This window comes from Danio rerio, chromosome 24, assembly GCF_052040795.2.
Source record: "Danio rerio strain M-AB ecotype USA chromosome 24, GRCz13ab, whole genome shotgun sequence".
NCBI lineage: Eukaryota > Metazoa > Chordata > Actinopteri > Cypriniformes > Danionidae > Danio > Danio rerio.
The window spans coordinates 17,915,001-17,939,926 of NC_141044.1; the positions used below are offsets into that span (position 1 = coordinate 17,915,001).

Genomic DNA, 24,926 nt, shown 5'->3' on the forward strand with positions numbered 1-24,926 from the left:
GCCAGCTATTATTTTTATTTGACAGCTATTATTAATCACAATTTGCGAAAGATCATTCAGCATTCAGGCATAACACTAAAACTAGAGGCAGTCATTTTGTAATTTTAAACCTTATTTATATTTGCTTTATCTTAACTATAATGCCCTGACCATTCCTAAATGTGTATATTTCATTGTACCATTGGTATTTTATTAGAATTACCAAACAGACAAGTTTTAGTTGTGGATGGATGGATGGATGGATGGATGGATGGATGGATGGATGGATGGATGGATGGATGTTCGGATAGCAGACGACGGACGGACGGACAGACGGATGACCAGATAGTTGATAGATAGATAGATAGACAGACAGACAGACAGACAGACAGACAGACAAATAGACAATCACAACACACACACTTCAAATATAAGTATTTCTATTCCGACTGTTATGGCCAGTCGGAAGAGAAATACTCATATTTGGAGTGTGTGTGTGTGTTGTGATTGTCTATGTGTCTGTCTGTCTGTCTAACTTCAGGCTAACAAAAGCGCAATCTTCTGATGGCCAAAATATAACTTTAGACATATTTTTTAAATATTCAAAAGCAACAGTTTTTACAAGGTGGTCTAGTTCATATGCAATTATAAGCTATACTACAAAAAAAAAATGTATTTTAGAGTGATGACTATAAAATTACATTCAAAGCTTAACTCCAAAATCTCAATTTAAGCTTTGAATGTAAATATGATGTGACAAAAATCTTATATGGATTCTGGCCATTCTAGTAGAACTTTTTAGTGTTAGTGATGCACTCAGAAATAGAAAAAATACAAAAGTGTTTCTTTTAATAAAATAAGTAACTTTAATAAGTAATTTTGGGTAGAAAATATTATCTTAAAGACCTATTGTGGACCTTTTTCAGGCGCAGGTATACAGTTTGTGTTCTACCCTTAGGTAAACATTTACACCTTCTTGGTACTTTTTTCTGAAGTGTATGGTACAGCCATGACAGCAGTCTGATTCTACAAGGTAACATGTCGCTGTGTTCCAGAATAGCAGTGAATGTGTCAAAAAAGTGATGGGTGTCCTCTGATATCACACACATAGTGACCCACATAAGTGCTCACAGGAGGGTGAAATGACAGAGAAATAAATCAGCCGTTTTCGCCAGATCAATCCACAAATCAATCAGTCTGACCTGGAGTGATAACTACAGTCCAGTTCTCTCTGAATGTGTTATAGTCTGATTTTATGTGTATATATACACTCAATGGTTTGTTTTCAGAGCTGTTTTATTTGTTAGTAGCATAGATTCGACAAGAAGTTGGTTAATGGTGCCATATTGAGTTGCTGCTCATCCATGATCATCAGCGAATCATCTTTTTCACCATACCAAAGGTCATCTACTGCATTTTTGGGTTTAGTAAATTTACTATCATGTTCAAGAAACCAGTTTGACATTATATGAATTTTGTGACATACCGCATTATCCTGCTGAAGATAGCCATTACAGGATTAGCAGCTTCAGCCTGTTCTGTTGATACAACACATGGTGGATCCATGATTTTATTTCATTTTATGTCAAATGATTCTACCATTCATATGTCAAAGCAGAAATCAAGATATATGCTGCCATGTAACTCTGTATGAGCTGTTTAAAAAACCTTATTTTTTACTTTTTTAAAAGCAATTCTTCTGACAATGTTAGTAATTCGAAAAAAAAAAACTATTGTCAAGTTAAGATTGTTAGTTTTCTTTAGTGCAACAGTTCTAAAAAAAAAAAAATATATATATATATATATATATATATATATATATATATATATATATATATATATATATATATATATATATATATATATATATATATATATATTGCCTTTAGAACTTATTTATCAAATGTTTAGTAAAAAAAAGAAAAATATCTGTTGGTAATTAATACTTTACAAAGAAATAGTTACACAATCTGTAATAACAACATCCAAGTCAAAGATGTAAAACATAGGGCTCTATTTTAACGATCTAGGCGCTAAGTCTAAAGCACATGGCACAAAATTAAGGGTGTGTCCAAATCCACTTTTGCTATTTTAAGGACAGAAAAAACTAACAGGGTCTAACAGGGTTGTGCTTATTCACTTAATGAGTTATAAGTGTGTTTTAAGAATAAACCAATCTGAGTATCATCTCCTATTCCCTTTAAAAGTCAGTTGTGTTGCGCCATGGTGCATATGCTATTTACATGGCAGACTTTGTAAGAGGAAAAACTGAACACTTCACTAGCTAGAAAACAGTGAAACAAAGTAGTAACCATATACCTTATTGTGCCAGGTATATGATAGGGCCCATTGAGTCAATCCTAATTACATGCTTAATACAAAAGAACTACCTTTAAGGCATTTTTAGCCTGTTAAATCCAATTCATAAAAACATAGTTAACCATCACAATGACAATACATTTTTTTAAAGGGATACTAATTCAATTACAGTTGTTTCGTTGTTTACTTCCCTTTGTCTCAAATTTATTTGATTTCCTTTGTTCTTTGAAGCACATACAGACATCATGTCTTTTAAAGTGAAATTCATTTGGTTTTGGTTGAGATCCATTCATGTTGTTTTATGCCAAATTCTAATCTTACCATCCATAGGTGACAGCAGAAATTAAGATTTTTCCAGCTAGGCAATATTTTACCAGTCTCTATTGGGCATTTTTGCTAAACCTGTATGAACTATAGCTGCCGTTTTTAGATGAAAGGAGTGTTGCTGGTGTGCTGTTCTCCTGCTGCTGTTGTTGCTCACCTGCATCAAGTTTTGAAATGTTGAGTTTAGAAAAGTTTTTCTTTTTTGTCAACCTTGTTTGTAACAAGTGGTTATTTGAGGTAATTTTGCCTTACTGTCTGGCCATTCTCCTCTGACACCAACATGGCAATTTGGCTACAGAACTCCAGAGCTACAGATATTTCCTCTCTTTTTTAGATCACTCTCTGTAAACTCTAAACATGGCTATACACACAATTCCCAATAGGTTCCTGAAGTACTCAAACCAGCTTGCCTGGCACCAACAACTTTACAATGTTTAAAGTCACCGTAACCCCTTTCCATTTTGATGTGTGGTTTGAACTTCAGCGGATTGAGCAGTATTGACCACTTCTACATGTCCAAATGCATTTAGGTGCTGTCATGTGATTGGCTGAGTAGACACTGTCTTTGAACACATATACTTAACGCCTGTGTGTCATTGTAGGAGAAGCCATTTTTGATAAGCTTCAGTTCAGTAAATGCCACTGTCTCTGATAGGCAGGATCACACAGCAAAATATCACCCATACTAAATATAAGCTGATCTAATCTAGCGGGGTGAGAGTAATTAAACTGCCCACCTATTAGTTCTGTGAAGCACAATGCTGCTGCTGATAGAATATGTTCATTTATGTTAGGATGAAGAGTCTGGCTTTACTGAAGCATGAGGCACAATCTAAGTGGGTGTTTCTTGATCAGAATAAACTGAAAACCATATAATTTAAAGGTTGGCTGTATGAAATTACTGTATATTGTTGGACACACAATAAAGTCATTCATTAGACAGTCTGTTTTTTAACTGCTTTTGTTCGACAGAGTCTGCTATTTGGAATAAGTATAGTTCTACAGAGACCGTGGAACATGTACGGTTTAAATTAAAGTGCTTCTGAAAATGAAGAAGATTCATTTAAAAAAAAAAGAGAGCAGTGGGAACTAAGGAAATTTTACTAAAAGTACTGTTACAAAAGGCTTTACAGCAGATAAAAGTACATAACATTCATTTAAGTCATTTATGAACAAGAGGTTTAATCAGTTCAATTTAGATTATTATAGTTATTTGAAAAAGCTGACAAAAATGCTGTTTTTTTTTTTAAGTGGCTCAGGGAGAGTTTTTGTTGACTGAACATTGAAATTCACATCTTCCTGGTTCTCTTGACAAAATGTCAATATTTTTGGGTGACCAACATTATTCAAAAACAATATACCAAAGTATAAGTTTATTCAAGTATTTTTTTTTTATGTAATTTTTTTTTCTGTAAGCAATTGACACATCTGTTTCATGAGTTATTTTTTTTAATCTGTAGATAAAATCACAGATTTTTTAATTGTTTGCAAATTACTGGTTATTAGTGAATATATGAGTTTACATTCAGTGCAGTGCTATTTGATGTATATATATACATCATGAGACATGTATTTCCAGTGAGCCTGAAATGCATGTCCAAAATGTTAACTAATTAATATTTCTTTCTATCTTCGTAAGTAGCTATTTGTATATATTATAAAAGCTGTTGTAGATCAGTGAATAATTAAAGATTGTAGGTTATTTCTAAATGAACAGCGTAATCATTGTTTTTTGATTGGCTCTTTCCAGTTTGGCTCTTTCTCCACATTGTAAGAATGCAGTGCAACTCATCCTTTTGGAAACTTCAGTTCCAAGATTTAAAACATTTATTGAGGCTATTACACAGTTTACATATCTTATTGATCAGTCTTAGTGTAAATGTTGATTGTACATTGAATGATTGTGCGATGCAGGTGACGCAGTGGTTGCAGTAGTTAGGGCTGCCGCCTCACAGCTAGAAGGTCGCTGGATCGCTGGTTCGAGCCTCGGCTCAGTTGGCATTTCTGCGTGGAGTTTGCATGTTCTCCCTGCGTTCGCATGGGTTTCCTACGGGTACTCTGGTTTCCCCCTCAGTCCAAAGACATGCGGTACACGTGAATTAAGTAGGCTAAATTGTTCGTAGTGTATGAGTGTGTGTGTGAATGAGTGTGTGTGGATGTTTCCCAGAGATTGGTTGCGACTGGAAGGGCATCCACTGCATAATAGGTTGGCGGTTCATTCCGCTGTGGCAACCCGGCATTAATAAAGGGACTGAGCCAATAAGAAAATGAATGAATGATTATCTCAACCTGTGCAAAAACCTCAGTTATACGTGAATAAATTCAATCTTGATTAATAGAAAAGGATCACTTTCATGCCACGATATGAATTCACAATTACATAAACCTAAATTTTCAATACATGAAATTGCAATTCTGAGGCCCAGGTATCAGAATCTCAACTAAGAATTGTGAGAAAAATTGTAAGAAAAAGTTTTTTTTTTTTTTTTTTTCCCACATAAACTCGTGGTTGTAAAAGATTAAGATTACATTCCAAGGATCAACAGAATTGCAAGACTCTGATAATTTTTATTATATAAATTTGATATATTTTATTATAACTCAGTTATATTTTATTCTAGTTTATATCTCTCAGCTCTGACTTATTGAGTTCTTTTTTCTATTGTAAACTTTGAGATACATTCATGTTATAATCCAAAATTATCTCACAATTAAGACTATCAGAATTAAAAGATATATATTAGGTTTGGGCCAATGGACAGACATTACAAGGTTGAGTTGACATCATTTTCTGCAATGTCACAATATATGCTGTTGTTATGGTGCATAAAATGGCAAATGGATTATAGTAGCTTTTTGACAGAGTAGCTAGCTTTAATTAAGAGTAGCTAGATGTTTTCTTAATGAGGCATATAAAAAAAACAGAAAAACAATCAGTTAAATTAGATTTAATAGACTACATCAAATATGCTTTATACATACAAAGACGCAACTCTTGAAAAACAAAAGTAAGAATTCTGAGCAAATATTTGATTTAAAGCTCTGAATTGTGAAATTATTTAAAATGTGGTGAAAAAGGGGCAGAAATATGAATTTGCATCTCATGTGACAATTCACACTCACTAGACTTTTTTTGCATACTTTCCATTTATTGGTTGTGTGATGGTCTTATGAGAGAGGCTTGATGAATAAGGGAACAACACACAATAATTCAAAAAAACAATCAGAGACTGATCATGAATAGCCACACCTCCATTTTTAAAAGTCTTTGATTAAGTGTTTTGACAAATGGGTCACCAGCATTTCTAAACAACAAGTGGTATTCAATGCTTTATTTTTATTGTTTTCATGGGTTGAAAACTCTATAGGCAAAACCGTTACAAAACACTTTCATTTTAAGAAAACACACTAATGTAAACAGCACTTTAATTGACTTTTTTTTTACCATTCAATTTCTATTCTATTCCTGAGTTGCAAAACAAACGATCTAGATGCACAGTTCAAAATTTTTTTTTTCCATTAGCTTTTACAGAACTTTGAAATCTAAAATAATGTAAAATGTTGCTTCATAAACAGTTCATTTAATGCTTCCTTCCTATTCATACTCCTTTGACAAAAGGAAGGCAATACATTCATTGAGTCTATTAATGTACTCTGCATGTACATTGAATGGTTCATTTAATCAAACAAACCACACATTTTCCTATAATCAGCTGTCTTAATTAATTCAGATAGTTCTACTTCATCTTTAATAACTTCTTTCTTTCTTTCTTTCTTTTCAGATCCTGACTTTAAAGACATAGGAGTCCCCAAACCTCTTCCCTGTGGGTATTATTCCTCCGTCTATAACAGTTCTCCATATAAACACATCTAATGGCTTTCATTTTTGGTAATCTATCTTCCTGTGTCTGTTCCTCTGCAGTTTGTGAATTCGAGATGGGAGGACCCGAAGGCATCATTGAATCTCAGCAGATCACCAAAGATGGCAGAGCCTTGCAGACGGAGGCGGTGGACTGCAAATGGTACATCCGTGCACCTCCTCGATCCAAGGTCAGTCCCAGATTTCCCTGCTCAGTCTAATAACAGCTCACTTGTGTCCCTGTTGTGGTTTTGTTATCCAGCCTGACACTTTTCTGACATATGACAGCTGGTTTCTGCCTCAAGCTGAGTAACCTCTTAACACATTTCATTGTGGCATTTGCCTTCTGTTTTTCAGTCGTTTGCATTTTGCAGTGTTGAAGAAACATGTCTGGGCAGATTTGTTTTTGATTTACGTTGAATTCTGTCGAGGGCATTAAAATGTGGCAGTTTTCTTTTTTTTTTAAGTGTGTGACATAAAGCTGAATGAGCTCTTGTAGGGTTGCCATTGATTTTATAGAGGATAAGAGTCAAAGAGAAAGCACTCATGCAGAAAAGGTCGGGCAGCCCGGCTTATTTAGAGTTAGGTTTGCTTTTTAATTGACGCAGTGCAGAAAGAGCTGCATTTCTTTTACAAGCTGTTCTGGTTTCACTATTTAAATATGCACAAAGTACTTGTTTCTAATTTTCCTTTTCTTTTTTCTTTCTTTCTTTCTTCCTTTCTTTCTTTCTATCTTTTTTTCTTTCTTTCTTTCTTTCTTTCTTTCTTTCTTTCTGTCTATCTGTCTATTTAACTAAAACTTGTCTGTTTGGTGATTTTAATAAAATAACAATGTTACAATGAAATACACACATTTAGGAAAAGTCAGGGCATTATAGGTTAAAAATATCTATCTATTTATCTTTCTGTCTGTCTCTCTGTCTGTCTGCCTATCTATCTATCTATCTAGGATTTGATGGTTGATAGAAAAAAAATCAGTTGTTCTTGTCACGTTTAGGTAGCGTGTATATATAAAGGCTGAATGCATAACATAACATCCAAATATGCATATTTCAGTCTAAAGTGAAAGTAACCAATTATAGAAAAATATTTTGAATGACATTTTCCGAAATTTCAATAAAACAATCTCACAGTTCATAATTCGTAACCTTTTGATTAAGTGGCTAATTTGTATGAATTTGTACAATTTCATTCTTACAATTTCATACAATTTGTTCATCCCCCAATGACGGTGGGGTTTACGGGTGGGGTTCGTTCAACTGAACTCGTACAAATTCACATGAAATAGCCACTAAACTGACAAAATGTAAAATAGTTATGTTTCCTCACAAGATCAAGCTAAAATGTTTTGCTGTATCAGAATCTCAGATTTTTTAAATAATATATAAAAATAATATGAATACTATTTAGATCATGCTGCCTTCAATTTTTTATTATATGACCTTGACAATAATAATAATATTAATAATAATAATAATATTTCATTCATTCATTGATTTTCTTTTCGGCTTAGTCCCTTTATTAATCTGAGGTCACCACAGTTGTCTAAACCACCAACTTATCTAGCACGTTTTTATGCCCTTCCAGCCGCAACACATCTCTGGGAAACATCCACACACTTATACACTACGGACAATTTGGCCTACCCAATTCACCTGTACCGCATGTCTTTGGACTGTGGGGGAAACTGGAACACCCGGAGGAAACCCATGCAAACGCAGGGAGAATGTGCAAACTCCACACAGAAACGCCAACTGTCCCAGCCGAGGCTCAAACCAGCGACCTTTTTTGCTGTGAGGTGACAGTTTTACCTACTGCGCCACTAAGTCGCCATAATAATAATAATAATGATAATAATGATAATAATAATAATAATAATAATAATAATACATTTTATTTGTAATGCACTTCTCTTATACTCCAAGCGCTACAAAGCAAAATACCAACATTAGCAGAAAAAGCACAACAATAAAAAGGCTAAATAAAAAGTTTAAAAAATTATCATCAAAATGAAATGATCCTAGAATAATCAAGCAATCAATCAAAATCAATCAATCAATCAAATCAATCAAACATAATTGTAGAATTGCATGCTATTGTATAATTTTTAAAGACAAATAAATGTAAATGGTTAATTATAAGGCAATTTATGCTGATGTATGAAAAATTTAAATGGTATTTATATGGTACTTAACTGAACTTTATATGGTATGTAAACTGAACCAAACTAAAAACTGTGACTACAGAACAGTGATACAAACTGAACTGACAACTTTGATAGCTTAATCTCAGTACTGGGTTTCGGCTGGAAGGGCAGTCTCTTCGTATGTGAGAGTAATTGGTGGTTCATGCCGCTTTGGCAACCCCTCATAAAGCAGGGAATGAGCCAAAGGAAAGCAAGTGAGGTTAGTGTAGGCTACATCCAACATTTTTTTGTTTCTGTCAGCTTTATCTTTAGTTAAAATACTAGTAATTTTTTACAGCTCAGATCATTGTTTTGTGTCTAAATGTTTATTGTTTGACAAGTACCTGTTGAATCTGGATTATGTATATTTAGGTGTTTGTTTGGACTTAAAGCCATTCAGTCTTGCACATAAAAAAATGTATGTGATCCACAACACAACACAGCTACAAAGCAATTTTTTTTCCCCCTCAGGCCATATCCAACTTTATTCATTCATTCATTCATTCATTCATTCATTCATTTTCTTTTCTGCTTAGTCTTTTTAATAATCAGAGGTTGCCACAGCGGATAATATCCAGTGTATGTTTTACACAGTGGATGCTCTTCCAACCACAACCCAACACTGGAAAAAACCCATACACTCTTGCAATCACACACATACAGTACATTATTTATGGCCAATTTAGCTTATCCAATTCACCTATACTGTAGCACATGTCTTTGGACTGTGGGGGAAACTGGAGCATCCAGAGAAAACCCACACAAACATGGGGAGAGCATGCAATCTCCACACAGAAATGCCAACTGACACAGCTGGTGCTCGAACCAGCAACCTTCTTGTTGTGAGGCGATCAAGCTACCCACTGTGCCACCATGCTGCTCATATCAAACCTAAATAGTAATAAATTACTCCAGCTCAGATCAATATTTTGTGTCTAAATGTTTAGTTTTGTGGCAAGTAGCTGTGTAATTAGTGGGATAATGTACATTTAGGTCAGGCGTGTCCAAACTACGGCCCGCGGGCCATCTGCGGCCTGCAATCAGTTTTGTGGCGGCCCGCGGGGCTTTTTATAAGTAATAATAGAATCTGGCCCGCTATACAAAAATGAACGTAATTCCATAAATAACCACCGGGTGTCGCTATGACATGTCTTCAATTAGGCAGCAGTTTCTGTTTTGAAGTAAAACGAGCCGAACAAACTGAAAGAAACATAATTCATAATCACGTTTTGGCGAGCCATGGCACAACCAAGAAAAAGGAAAATCAACAGTGAGAGCAGGAAATTTCAGTCATGTTGGGGCAAAGAATATTTCTTTACAGAGGTCAGTAGGAAATGTATCTGTTTAATTTGTCAGGAATCAGTTGCATTAATGAAGGAATATACGGTAATATTAAAAGCCATTATGAAACAAAACATCACTTTTACACTGATGCCGTAGGAGATCAAAAACTAAAACAATTAGCAGCTGCCCTATCAGCTCAACAACAGCAGTTTTTGTGCTAGTAAAGTGCAAGAAAGAATTCACTGTAGGAGAATTTATATAGGAGTGTCTGATGAGTGTTGCAACTGTAATTTGCCTAGAGAAGATTCCAGATTTTAAAAACGTACGATAAGTTTTTTTAGAAAGACAGATGGAAGACAAATTAAAATAAATCCACAATACACACACACACACACACACACACATTTATATATATATATATATATATATATATATATATATATATATATATATATATATATATATATATATATATATATATATATACATATATATATATATATATATATATATATATATATATATATATATATATATGCGTGTTTGTGTGATGTATGTAAAATTTGGCCCGGGACAAAGGTTTTTTTTTTTCCATCTGGCCCTCGGCCCAAAAAGTTTGGACACCCCTGATTTAGGTGTACATTTTATTTCAGGTTTTTGCAGACTAAAGCCATTCAGTCTTACACAAATACATTGGTGTGATGCAAGCTACAGTACATTAAACGAAAAACATATGTTTTCTAGTGCAATGCATTTTTTTCCATTTTCATATTATATATATATATATATTTTTAGTTTTAGTTTTTTTTTACCTCAGGCCATATCCAGCATGAATAGTTAGCACACTGGTTGCTACCTGCTACCTCTTATGGTCATAAACATGCAGGACTATTACTGTTTATGGTTTGGGTAAGCAATAAATATATTTAATTGTAAATATTTTATACAAATATAGTTTTATTTCTTATTTGTACAGTTAAAAAACTAAACAGCATTTATCTGAAAATAATTGCACAGAATTTTTGCGAGCCAATCTGAATCAAGCATTCAACTACCCCATTGTATAAACTAAAGTAGGTTGTGTAAGACTGTAAATGTTTATATTGTCACTTTTGATCCATTTAGCGCATCCTTGCAGAATAAAATAATTCCTCTAAGAAAAAAACAAGCCCCTTATGATTTTGAACAATAAAAGTAAAGCTGAGACAGATGGATTTGCTCATTCAGTGACCTTAAGAGTCATGTGACTAAACACAACTAATGACCTCCATTTCCTGCGTATCTTCTGATAGCGCAGTGTTGACTACAGAGCAAATGTCTCTATTATTCCACTGTTCTGTGATAATATTTGTGCTTAATGTGATTTATTGCTTCAGAAATTGATTTTTGTTCTATCTGATGTCCTTCCAGAGACACAAATCAAAAGCATATGCCCTTGTCCTTTTCACAGCTATTCGTTTCACTAAGCTTTTCAAGTGTTTTTTTATTATTATTATTATTATTATCATTTATTTTTCATTTTTTATCATTCATCAGCTCTGCTCAAAGGAGATACAAAATTTCTGTTTTGTGGCTGATAATTTCACTTGTGTGGATTTACACATGAGGTTTACTTTAAAGACATTGCGTTTATTTTCTCTAGTTAATTGACAGAGTTGGCTGATAAAGCAGACTGTAAACAGAGAGAGCGTTAAGCGTTAGGTGGATGATATGAGCCACTTACTAAAAAATTATTGGAAACGCTTAAAATAGTGACTGAAGGATTGGAGCAGTGCTGCCTTTAGGGTTAATAGAACCAGTCATTCTTGATAATGAATCTGAATTTATATTAAATGTTTTTATACGCTCTAACCTTCAAACAATTAATAAGGTAGGAAAGAAATTATGTATGTATATCAGTGGTTAATTTTTGAATTGCGAGGTCCCGGAACAGATCGGGGTAACAGATCCGGCATGTTATCTGAAGATGGAGAGGTGTCGCGCATGAAAGTGATGAGCGGGAGGGGTGTTGTTGCGGTAGATGGCGGAGGGGTGTCGCGTCTGAAAGTGAGTGGGGTGGGGGTGGACAATGAAAGTGAACAGTGGATGGGGGAGAAGGAGGGGGATTGGTAAAATAAGGTGCCAAATGACAAATTAAGCCCTGATGTGTACAGTACTCAGTATAAATGACTATACCCCATTTTGAAAATGAATATTTTTATCTTTTCATTTCTCGGTGAATATAGGCAATATATGTTGGTGCATTAGAACCAAAACAGATTTATTAAACAAATGAATTTATTAAAACAATCTTTAAATTGCGGAATATACTTAGAAATAGAAATATTACACATGCAAATCGATGCGAAAAAATGGAATTATATATATATATATATATATATATATATATATATATATATATATATATATATTGATCTAAAATCCTTTTCTGCTAGTATTACCTCTCTTCCTGACATTACTTACCTTTCATCACCAGATGACTAATTCTTTTGCACCCTGTCTGCTTTTCTCAGTCTGCCACGTGGTTTAAGCCAGAACTTCGGCGCATGAAAGCCAAAGGCAGACAAATTGAAAGACTTTCTAGAAAAACTGGCCTTACTGTCCACAAAGACATGTATAAAGATCACGTCATCCAAACTAAAACTAACTATCTCTCCAATCTTATATGCTCCAATAAAGGTAACTCGGTCACCATGGTAGCGCGCCTCTCCGGAGAGTGCGCTCAGCCTGTTGCTGAACTGTCTGAGAGAGCTCGACAGCAAAATAGTGGTCCCACTGAAATACTTTCAGAGGCTCCTGGGGCATATGGCATCCACAGCCGCTTTCACGACGCTCGCATTACTCCATATGAGACCACTTCAGCACTGGCTTCGCGATTGAGTCCCAAGACGCGCATGGCATGCGGGCACACACCGAGTCTCTGTCACTGCGCTGTGTCGCCACGCTCTCAGCCCCTGGAACGACCTCTCGTTCCTACAGGCCGGTGCGCCTCTAGGACAGGCGTCCAGTCATGTTGTTGTTTCAACAGATGCTTCCAACACAGGCTGGGGGGCCGTGTGTTGCGGGCATGCAGCTGCGGGGCTATGGAACGGTGCCCAGTTGCATTGGCATATCAATCGCCTAGAGCTGTTGGCAGTGTTCCTCGCTCTCCACCGCTTTTTTCCGGTGCTGGAGCAGCAACACGTGCTGGTCAGGATGGACAGTACGGCAGTGGTGGCGTATATCAATCGTATGGGGGGTATGCGCTCTCGCCGCATGTCTCAGCTCACCCGTCTGCTCCTCTGGAGTCACCCATGGCTGAAATCGTTGCGTGCCATTCATATTCCAGGCATGCTCAACCGTGCAGCCGATGTGCTCTCACGGCAGCAAACACACTTCGGAGAATAGAGACTCCACCCCGAGTCTGTCCAGATGATATGGGCGCGATTTGGGGAGGCCCAGATCGATCTGTTTGCTTCTCCCGAGAAAGCTCATTGCCAGTTGTTCTTTTCCCTGACCGAGGGCTCTCTTGGCAAGGATGCACTGGCCCACAGCTGGCCTCGGGGCATGCGCAAGTATGCGTTTCCCCCAGTGAGCCTGCTCGCGCAGTTACTGTGCAAGATCAGGGAGGACGAGGAACAGGTTCTGCTAATTGCGCCCCTCTGGCCCAACCGGACCTGGATATCAGAGCTCTCCCTCCACGCGACGGCCCTTCCCTGGCGGATCCCTTTGAGAGAGGACCCTACTCTCTCAGGGACAGGGCACCATCTGTCACCCTCGCCCCGATCTCTGGAACCTCCACGTGTGGTCCTTAGACGCGAGGAAGACTTAGGTAACCTACCGTGTGTGGTGGTTAATACCATCACTCAGGCTAGAGCCCCCTCCACGAGGCGCACCTACGCCCTGAAGTGGAGTCTATTCACTGAATGGTGTGTCTCTCGCAGATGACCCCTGAACCTGCCAGATTAGTGTTGTGCTCTCTTTCCTTCAAATGAAGCTGGAGAGCAGGCTGTCGCCTTCCACTGTCAAGGTTTACGTGGCCGCCATCTCCGCTCATCATGATGGGGTAGCTGGCGGCACCGTGGGAAAGCATAACCTCATAATCCAGTTCCTCAGAGGCGCTAGGCGAATTAATCTAACTCGCCCCCCTCTCATGCCCTCTTGGGATCTCGCCCTCGTTCTCACAAGCTTGCGCACAGATCCCTTTGAGCCACTCGAATCAGTATCTTTAAGATTTCTGTCCCTGAAGACAGCTCTGCTGGTCGCGTTGACCTCCATTAAGAGGGTCGGGGACCTGGAGGCATTTTCAATCAGTGACTCGTGCCTGGAATTCGAGCCGTATTACTCTCACGTTATCCTGAGACCCGCCCGGGTTATGTGCCCAAGGTTCCTACCACTCCCTTTAGAGATCAGGTAGTAAACCTGCAAGCGCTGCCCCCGGAGGAGGCAGACCCAGCCCTTTCCTTACTTTGTCCAGTTTGCGCTCTGCGCATCTATGTGGACCGTACTCAGTACTTTAGATCATCTGAGCAGCTCTTTGTCTGTTATGGCGGTCGGCAGCAGGGAAGTGCCGTATCGAAGCAAAGATTATCCCACTGGATTGTGGATGCATCGCTTATTCGAGCAGAGGTGAGCCGTGTCCCCCGGGAGTGCGTGCACACTCCACTTGGAGAGTTGCATCCTCTTGGGCGCGTGCACGTGGCGCCTAACTAACAGACATCTATAGAGCTGCGGGCTGGGCGACACCCAACACATTTGCTAGGTTTTACAATCTGCGAGTGGAGCCGGTTTCCTCAAGGGTATTAGGTAACCCTTTGGTGACTGAGGAAACAACTCGGTAGGGTGTTGAAACATACTTGCGGCGCCATTTTCCCTAACACAGAGATACGTGCGCCTTTTTATCTGTCAGTAAGTTCCCCGTCAGGTAAGCCCTGCAGATTCCTCTGTGGCCCCCAGCACTGACTCAGCAGAGGAGTCACTTGTTGGCCCACTATGTTGTAGGCCTGCCCGCGTTTTGGGTATAGGTGCCTGCTATGCGTGATCCCCACTAGGTGATCCCATAGGCCTATTCCGCCACGGTTTAGTACCCCCTCTCGGGTGGACCCGTGTCTTCCCTCTCCGCTAACCACCTCTTCGTATGCGCACTCCCCCTTCTTAGGGCTAGTCCATATGTAATTTTGCCATCTTATCTCCCCCTGGGTAGCGGATGGCCTCCACAGTGTCCTCCCTATCGGGATTGCACGCTCCCAACAGACTGTCGTATTTTCCTAGAATTATCTAGATGCCCGCGATTTCCCAAAAAATATACCTAAATCCATAAAACTTCAGTTGAAGTGGAATAAGTTAGGGCCAGGGACACGTTGGAGGACCGCGCCTCCCATAATGTGGGTGCATTACGCTTGCTCGACTATCCTCTCACCGGAGGGGTTGTTAAGGTGCAGTCATTACGGCGTTTTCCATAGTTCTCCCAATTCGTGGATTTTCCTAAATCAAATCCACTAATAGCATTGGAGTTCCCCACCCGAAGGGGAACGCTCTGGTTACTAAAGTTACCCTTGTTCCCCGAGGAGGGTAACGGAAATGCTATTTACTATCGCCATAATGACTGTCCCTTAGCTGTTAGCAAAGTCTCTTCACCTTAAAAAGGATGGCGTCTGCTTGCTCCACGTGTGCTTATATGCTGGGTTAATTGGCAATGAAGCACACCTGCGCAAGCTTACGCTGCCAATTCATTGGCATTCATTGGCCCGTTCCATACTCTTTCAGACAAGCTGCTTCTGAACAGAATCCTCCCAATTCGTCTATTTTCCTAAATCAAATCCACTAATAGCATTTCCGTTCCCCTCCTCGGGGAACGAGGGTTACTTTAGTAACCAGAGTGTTCTCTGTTTTCACTTTACAAGTCTTTCACTAACCCCCCAGACTCACTACCATCTCACCTTCACTCAACAGCTTTCTGTAATTCTATTATGACCTTTTTTAATGATAAAATCTTTAATATTCACCAGCATCTTGGTTCACAATCCTTTCCGAGCATTACATCTGAACTTCCACAATTTGAAAGTTTATTCTCCGCTTTTCAACTCCCTACAACTTCAGAAATTTCTAATCTTATTTCCAAATCTAAGTCATCTTCCTCTCATTTATATCTTCTCCCTACTGTTCTAGTTAAAGCCTGTCTCCCTTCTCTAATCCTTCTCATTTCAACCGTTATTCGCTCTTCTCTTTCTACTGGAACTGTTCCTGCTTCCTCCAAAACTGCAGCAATTACTCAAATACTCAAAGAACCTGGTTCAGACCCATCTAATTTTAATATTATACATCCTATTTCTAATCAACCATTTATTTCTAAAATCCTTGAAAAAATATTAGAAATACAACTCTAATCCCACTTACCCCAAAACAACCTGTATGAACAGTTCCAGTCTGGTTTCCGCCCACTCCACAGCACAGAAACTGCCCTGATTAAAATTACCAATGACCTTCTTATGGCAGCTGATTCTGGACTAATATCTATTCTTATTCTCCTAGACCTGAGTCCAGCCTTTGACACTATTTCTCACAGCACCCTCATCAATAGACTATCCACTATTGGCATCACCAATACCCCACTTGACTGGTTTAAATCTTATCTCTCTGGCCGCACATACAAATACGTTGACTTTTTTTTTCAGATAAAATACCAAATACCTAAATTTTAAGTGTATCAAAATAAACAGCAAAATACAGCAGCCACAAAATGTATTAAAATAAAATATTGTATTTTGTATTTAGAAAATGCTATAAAATTCTTTTACAAGGGAGCATGATATTTCTCGGCAAACCTTCCATTTACATATGCTATTCGATCAAACCCTTCTCTGCCACCTCATTCACCTCTACTGTACACAAGGACGTATTCATAAACTTTGTTTTACACAAGAAAACGTGTGTTTCTCTTTAGTTTTAGTATAGATTTTGTACAAATTTTATACAGAAAGTTCTGTCTTGCGGCGAGGCGGTGGCGCAGTGCTGTCGCGTCACAGCAAGAAGGTCGCTGGTTCGAGCCTCGGCTGAGTCAGTTGGCACTTCTGTGTGGAGTTTCCATGTTCTCCACGTGTTCGCATGGGTTTTCTCTGGGTGCTCCGGTTTCCCCCACAGTCCAAAAACATGCGGTACAGGTGAATTGAGTTAGCTAAATTGTCCATAGAGTGTTAGTGTGAATCGCCAACTTATCCAGAACGTATGCTGGATAAGTTGGCAGTTCATTCCGCTGTGGCCACCCCAGATTAATAAAGGGACTAAGCCAAAAAGAAAATGAATTAATGGAGTCCTGTCTTGAAGATGATCTCTTTAATCACTGTAAAAACAATTTCATGCAGATAATGAGTTGGAATATAACACTTTATCTCTCTCTATATCTCCATCTTTAAAATGTAGATAGAGAAAATTGCCACCATCTCATAAAAGTCTTATATTTTAAAATGGTGATATATGAAAAGGTTATTTACAATGTTTGTTATTTAAAATAATTTGCTAAATAAAGTTGTTTAAAATATAAACATGTAAAGTCAGGATTTCTGAAATCTACCAAAATCTTCAGTTTTAGTCTTTTCCATAAATCATGTTTTTTTGCAATATTACTTTTTAATACAAAATATAAAACACGATATCAGTTTTTGCTGCCATAAAACCTGAGTTGCGAATTTTTGAACTGTATGTAGACTGGAGTATTTTTTAAATATTTTTGTCTCATATTAACTTTTAACTGTCAAATATTTGTAAATAAAAACGTATAAAGAGCACCTGCAGATCTGCCGTTTGAAACAAGCAATTTAGTTTTGTAGGTATGGCCACTGTAGGACTTCATGTTGTTCATGTTGTTTTTATGTTGTCTTATTTTCCTGTCTTATTTTGACTTGCTCCTGAATCTACCCCTGCTATTTGTCTGTTATTTTTTTCATATGTTCATAATCTCCATCCATACTCCAACCATTGATCAACTTCTTCAATATGAATTAATTTTCTAGTCTAGTATTGGCAAATAGCTTGTCACACTCAAATAAATGTTCAGATAGATCCAATTGCGAGTGAACAAAAGGAATTTATTTGACACAGTCAAACTCAAAAAACAGGAGCAACAAATGAGTGCGGTGCTAGGGCTAGAGGAACAGGACCGGGATCAAGCAGGAAATCAGGCTCTAGCAGAAACTCCTCACGGTCCTGAGCACAGACAGAAACACACACATGAGCACACGTAACGAACTGACAAAGACACACAGAAAAAGTGGCCCATATATAGGTCCGAATATGAGCCTCAGCTGGCGGGCCAATCAAGCCAGCTGAGTGCCGTCATCACACGTGATCAAAACAGATACACGTGGAGAACAAAAACAAACTAACATGATCAAACAGACACTCCGGAAGAGCGCACAAACCTGCAACCGTGACATTACCCCTCTCTCAAAAGCACCTCCTGGTGCTCCCAGAAGCACTTACCTGGCGATTGTAATCATCGATAAGAGAGTGATCCAATATGTTTTTTGCAGGCACCCAAGTTCTCTCCTCCGAACCGTAATCTTCCCAGTCCACCAAGTACTGAAATCCTCGTCCCCTCCGTCTCGAGTCCAGAATAAACGATCTCCCCATCCTCGAGACGCGGGGGGGGGGGGAACCGGAGTGGGCGGGTTAATTGCCGTATGAAAAACGGGCTTTAATTAAGAAACGTGAAACACGGGATGTATTCTCCTGTACGCTGGAGGAAGTTTAAGGCGGACTGCCACCGGACTAATGATCTTGATGACAGTGAATGGGCCAATAAATTTAGGTGCAAGTTTATTACATACGGAACGCAAGGGAATATTCTTAGTTGAAAGCCACACTTTTTGACCGACGACGTAAACGGGAGGCTTCGACCGGTGGCGATCGGCTTTAGCCTTGGTGCGCGCACCCACTTGGAGGAGGGTCTGTCTGGCCCTGTTCCAAGTGCGTCGACACCTCTGGACAAAGGCGTGAGCGGAGGGGACCGCGACTTCGGATTCCAGACTGGGAAAAGCTGGTGGCTGGTAACCTAAGCTACACTGAAACGGAGAAAGGCCCGTAGGCGACACTGGTAATGAATTGTGTGCGTACTCCACCCATGGGAGCTGCTGACTCCAAGAGGAAGGATTCTGGGAAACCAAACAACATAACATGCGCTCGAGATCTTGGTTGGCCCTTTCGGTTTGTCCGTTACTCTGAGGATGAAAACCAGAAGAAAGACTTACAGTCGCTCCCAATAAATGACAAAATTCTCTCCAAAATTTAGAGACAAACTGAGGCCCCCTGTCAGAAACCACATCCGTCGGGAGGCCATGAATGCGAAAGACGTGATTAATGACAGCATACGCTGTCTCTCTGGCTGAGGGTAATTTGGGCAGAGGAATAAAATGAGTAGCCTTCGAGAACCGGTCCACAACGGTCAAAACAGCCGTATTGCCACCAGATGGCGGGAGACCGGTGACGAAATCTAGCGAAATGTGCGACCAGGGTCTCGAAGGCACTGACAGCGGCTGAAGGAGTCCAGCAGGAGGGCGATTAGAAGTCTTAGAAACAGCACAAACAGAACAGGCCAAAACAAACTCGCGTATGTCCCGTGCCATAGCTGGCCACCAGAATCGCTGTTTAACTAAAAATATTGTACGACTCACCCCTGGATGACAAGCCACTTTGGAGGAATGTCCCCATCGAGTGACGTCAGACCGAATCCCCTCCGGCACAAACAAACGACTAGGTGGGCATCCGACCGGGGCGTTACCCCGTCCAGGGCTGTGCGAACCCTGCTCTCTTCAGGTCGAGGTACTCACTGGGCACGTTTGACAGGTCCATGCGCTCCTCCTGAAACACAGAACAAGAAACAGCAGAACGAGCAGACGAAAGACAAGACTGATGACAATTCTCACTCCACGAAAATATAGTATTAAGACGCCAGTTGATATGAGGCTTATGGAGAATCAACCAAGAATGACCTAAAACCACCGGTGTGTTGGAACAGTCTGTTAAAAAAAATGAAATGTTTTCAACATGATTTCCAGACGTGATCAGTTTTATGGGTTTAGTGGAGTGAGTGATAGTGGGAAGGGAAAGTCCGCTGAGTGCGCGTACTGCAATGGGTTGTGCCAGAGCTATAACCGGAAGTTTAAAACTGAAAGCAAAACTGGAGTCTATGAAATTTCCCTCCGCCTCGGAATCGACAAGGGCGTGGGTGTTCTGGCTTCCGGAACCCCATGTTATGGTGACAGGTAGTAATGTGGCCGCCGCAGAGGATTTGTCCAAACTGATTTCACCCATCAGTAACCTCTTACCTACTGATGGGTGTTGTCTTTTACAGGACAGGAAGCCACCCGATGCCCCGCCCCCCCGCAGCAAAGGCAGAGTCCCTCAGTTCTTCGACGGCGCTTCTCCTGCACGGACAAGCGGGATCTGCCCACCTGCATGGACTCCGGGTCAGCGCTACTTATCTCCGGCGCCACCGCCGAGACCGGAAGCTCAGGAACAGGATCCGGAAATCTGCCATGCCTCAAGTGACTCTCACGGCGGAGCAGTCTGGAATCCACCCGGATAGCCAGATCCACTAATTCATCCAGCGTCTTAGGCAGATCTAAAGAGTAGATCTCATCCTGGAGCCGATCCGAAAGCCCATGTAGAAACATGTCCCATTGAGCCTCCGCGTTTCAACCGCTTTCAGCAGCCAACGTGCGGAACTCGATTGAATAGTCCGCCACGCTCCGGTTCCCCTGGCGGAGCTCAGCAAGGACTCGGGCGGCCTCTCTCCCAGAGGCGGCTCGATCAAAGACCTTTTTGAGTTCTTTGGAGAAAAGATCGAAGGATGAACAACATGGTAGCTTTTTCTCCCATGCTGTGGTACCCCATTGGGCTGCTCTTCCAGACAAGAGGGTGATTATGAACGCCACCTTGGACTGCTCAGACGAAAACAAGGATGGCTGCAGTGTGATGTACAGGGAGCATTTGGCCAGGAAGAACCGACACAAGTGAGGCTCTCCAGCATTGCAGGTCGGAGGAGGAAGGCGAGGCTCAGCAGAGCGGCTAGCGTTAGCAATCACTGGCGCAGGCATCACCTCCGGGGCTGGTGCAGGATCCGCTTGAGCTGCTCCAGAACCCAGCTGTTGTACCTGCGTAGTCTGCAGTGAAACCTGCCCAACCAGGGCCTGGATAGCCTGTGCTGTGGTGGCCAACGCTTCATCTTGGCGATCGATCCGGGCATTGCTGGTTGTGAGGAACTCCGAAATCTGTGATGCACTCGCTGGATCCATGGTGAAGGTCAGTTCGTTTTGTCACACTCAAATAAATGTTCAGATAGATCCAATTGCGAGTGAACAAAAGGAATTTATTTGACACAGTCAAACTCAAAAAACAGGAGCAACAAATGAGTGCGGTGCTAGGGCTAGAGGAACAGGACCGGGATCAAGCAGGAAATCAGGCTCTAGCAGAAACTCCTCACGGTCCTGAGCACAGACAGAAACACACACATGAGCACACGTAACGAACTGACAAAGACACACAGAAAACGTGGCCCATATATAGGTCCGAATATGAGCCTCAGCTGGCGGGCCAATCAAGCCAGCTGAGTGCCGTCATCACACGTGATCAAAACAGATACACGTGGAGAACAAAAACAAACCAACATGATCAAAAAGACACTCCGGAAGAGCGCACAAACCTGCAACTGTGACATAGCTGAGAAAACACCACTTTTAAAGGCCGAATTTTTTCAGTATTTTAAAGATACAAAAATACAAGATGCACAAGTATTTTTATACAAAATATTCAACCTTTTTCAAGGTGCAATCCATGCATCATAAATACTGCCCATCCCTGCCTATAGAACATATCAATTTAATTGAAACAATTGTGAGGGTTGTACTCATATATGTTCAGCAAAAATACTTAAAACATCACTCTTATTACATGTATTTTAAGTTTTTTTTTTTTTTTTATTAATATTTCAAATAAATCATTCATTCATTCATTTTCTTGTCGGCTTAGTCCCTTTATTAATCTGGGGTCGCCACAGCGGAATGAACCGCCAACTTATCCAGCAAGTTTTTTACGTAGCATATGCCCTTCCAGCGGCAACCCATCTCTGGGAAACATCCACACACATTCACACACACACACACTCATACACTACGGACAATTTAGCTTACCCAATTCACCTGTACCGCATGTCTTTGGGCTGTGGGGGAAACCAGAGCACCCGGAGGAAACCCATGCGAATGCAGGGAGAACATGCAAACTCCACACAGAAACGGAAACTGCACTACCTACTGCGCCACTGCTTCGCCTCAAATAAATCATATTCATCATTTATCATTTTATCATAAAAAACAGACATAGCTTTTTAAAAATATATACATTCATGACTGCGATATCTGTAAGTGTCTTTTTGTCTTCTTCTTTCTACCATCTCTTCTAGTGTTTCTATAACTGTATGTGATCTCAATACACACATGAAATTTGTAATTCATTACAATAATTTTCTGTGGCAGCTCTGAATCAGAGTCATGTTTGTCTGGCCCCGCAAATCTCCCAGGAATGATTGTTTGATGCGCAGATGGCTGGGAAAGCGTGGAGCTACTGTCTCTCACATGTCTTTATACATCTCATCCAGTTAAAATGCAAAACACGTCAGTTTTGAGATTTGTGTTTTTTTGTTTTTTTTTCAGTCTTATGTAGAAATTAAATAAAAATAGTAAAAAACTGCTAAATACTTATACTTAATAATTTTTTTGTTTTATTTGTGTTTGCAGATTTCAATTACAATGCATATGTTTAAAGGCCATTTTCTCAAAAAAATTATGTCAAAAAACATAAATAAATAAATAAATAAATAAATAAAATGACTCATAAATTTTCACTTTAGTAGCACTTACAGTATGTGCATATTTACAAAATGTCAGAGTCGACAGTTTTAATCATATTTGTATTCTGAAGGATATTTTCATACATAATTTGGCTGATTATATATTAAAATATAATAAGAAGACTCCATTTAATCTTTTTTCGGGCTATAACTAAATAATAATAACTATAGCATTCTATAACTAGAATGGCTATAGCTGCTGTCATTCTGCTGTCATTCTGGACGTTCTGTAACACTTTAGGTAACAACTCACATTATTTATTACTGGTCTATTGCTACTGTTTAGTAGCACCTATTAAGTATGATCGTATTTTACATCCCTAATCTTACTCAATACCTAAACCAAACTACTACAAACCTTTAATATAATTATTAGTTAGTAGTTTATTGTGCTAAAAGTCTTAGTTAATTTGTTAATAGCATGTACATTAAAATAAAGTGTAACCAGACATTATAAGACTGTCAAATAGATGTTTTTCTAATATAATATTTACACTCAAAGCTTCTGTTGAGATTTTAGAATTAAGCTTTGAATGACCGTTGTCATATTTTTAAAGTCATTCCCGTAAAAATACAATATTTTCTCTTGTAATATAGCTTACAATGGAGTATGCACACAGACTTTTAATCTTTTTTAAATAGTTTCCAAATTATGTTTACCAGAGCAAGGAAATTTTCACAGTATGTCTGATAATATTTTTTTTTTCTCCTGGAGAAAGTCCTATTTGTGCTAAAATAAAAGCAGTTTTTAATTTTTTTAAACAATTTTAAGGTCAAAATTATTAGCCCTTTTAAATTAAATGTTTTCCGATAGTCTACAGAAAAAAAAACATCATTATAATAACTACCCTAACCTGCCTAGTTAACCTAATTAACCCAGTTAAGCCTTTAAATGTCACTTTAATTTGTATAGAAGTGCCTTAAAAACATCTAGTATAATATTATTTGCTGTCATCATGGCAAAGATAAATCAGTTTTAGAAATGAGTTATTAATGTTTAGAAATGTGTTGAAAAAAATCTTCTCTCCGTTAAACAGAAATTGGAGGAAAAATGAACAGGAGGGCTAATAATTCTAACTTCAACTGTACCTCATTGTGTACAATTTAAAAGACAACAAACATGACTGCTGGGAAAATGTTGTTTGTGAAAGTTTGCAAGACATGCAAGACAGCTTGCTATCAGAAATTTAAGTTTTTATTAGCAGCAAGTTGCTAGGCACCAGAAACTTGCATTTTCAAAAGCATGGGAAAATGTAGTGGATGCTGAAATCCATGAGGTTAATTTGAGCGCTAGGGCCATTCAAGGTGGAAATACTAAGAACTGTTTCGTGTTTTGTAATTGTTTTGTAATTCTAATGAACACGACCCGGTGGCTTATTGGTTAGAACTGTCATCTCACAGCAAGAAGGTCACTAGTTCGAGTCCCTGCTGGGCCAGTTGGCATTTCTGTGGGGAGTTTGTGTTCTCTACTTGTGAGTGGGTTTCCTTCGGGTGCTTCGGTTTCCCCAAAGACATACGTTATAGGTGAATCAAATAACTTAAATGGCTGTAGTGTATGTGTGTGAATGAGTGTGTATGGATGTTTCCCAGTACTGGATTGCAACTGTAAGGGCATACGCTGTGTGAAACATATCCTGAAAAGGTTGGCAGTTCATTCCGCTGTGGCAACCCCTGGTGAAAAAAAGGGACTTAGCCTGTCACAGTCACCTACGATCTAGCCAAAAAAATTACAAATCTGCCTGCAAAAGAACTACAAGATCCAGTCATGCACCACTCACACACCTGGCCTAGATTCTGTCTGATTGCAAACATTCACCGCTAAAGCCGCTCATGAACTGATTACATAGACTATAAAGTCAGCACACAAACACACAGAAGTTGCTGAGTCTTGTTTTACTGTTATGTTACATTACGACGCGATATCCCTGCCTTGTCTTCCGTATTTGAACCTTGCTTTGTTTTGTTTGTTTTACTTTGTCTGCTGCCTGCCTTTTTGACCATCTGTTTATAACTGCGACTTAGGATTTCCTGTGAACATCTGTTTGCCCCTTTGTTAACCATTGCTTGCTTGACCATCTCTGTTTTTATAAACCTAT

At 39.3% G+C, this 24,926-nt stretch overlaps 1 protein-coding gene across 3 annotated transcripts in view; it reads left to right on the forward strand.

Annotated features, from left to right (window-relative positions):
• Window positions 1-24,926, forward strand: part of neto1l (neuropilin (NRP) and tolloid (TLL)-like 1, like) — a 227,278-nt gene that overhangs the window by 155,652 nt on the left and 46,700 nt on the right. For all 3 annotated transcript variants that reach the window (XR_015524861.1, XM_087309376.1, XM_087309377.1), the window contains exons 5-6: window positions 6,405-6,446; window positions 6,545-6,672. Coding sequence is in view for 2 of the 3 variants with exons in the window: in XM_087309376.1 (XP_087165502.1) it covers window positions 6,405-6,446; window positions 6,545-6,672 (170 nt within the window). In the remaining variant the exon portion in view is untranslated. The remainder of the gene's footprint in view (window positions 1-6,404; window positions 6,447-6,544; window positions 6,673-24,926) is intronic.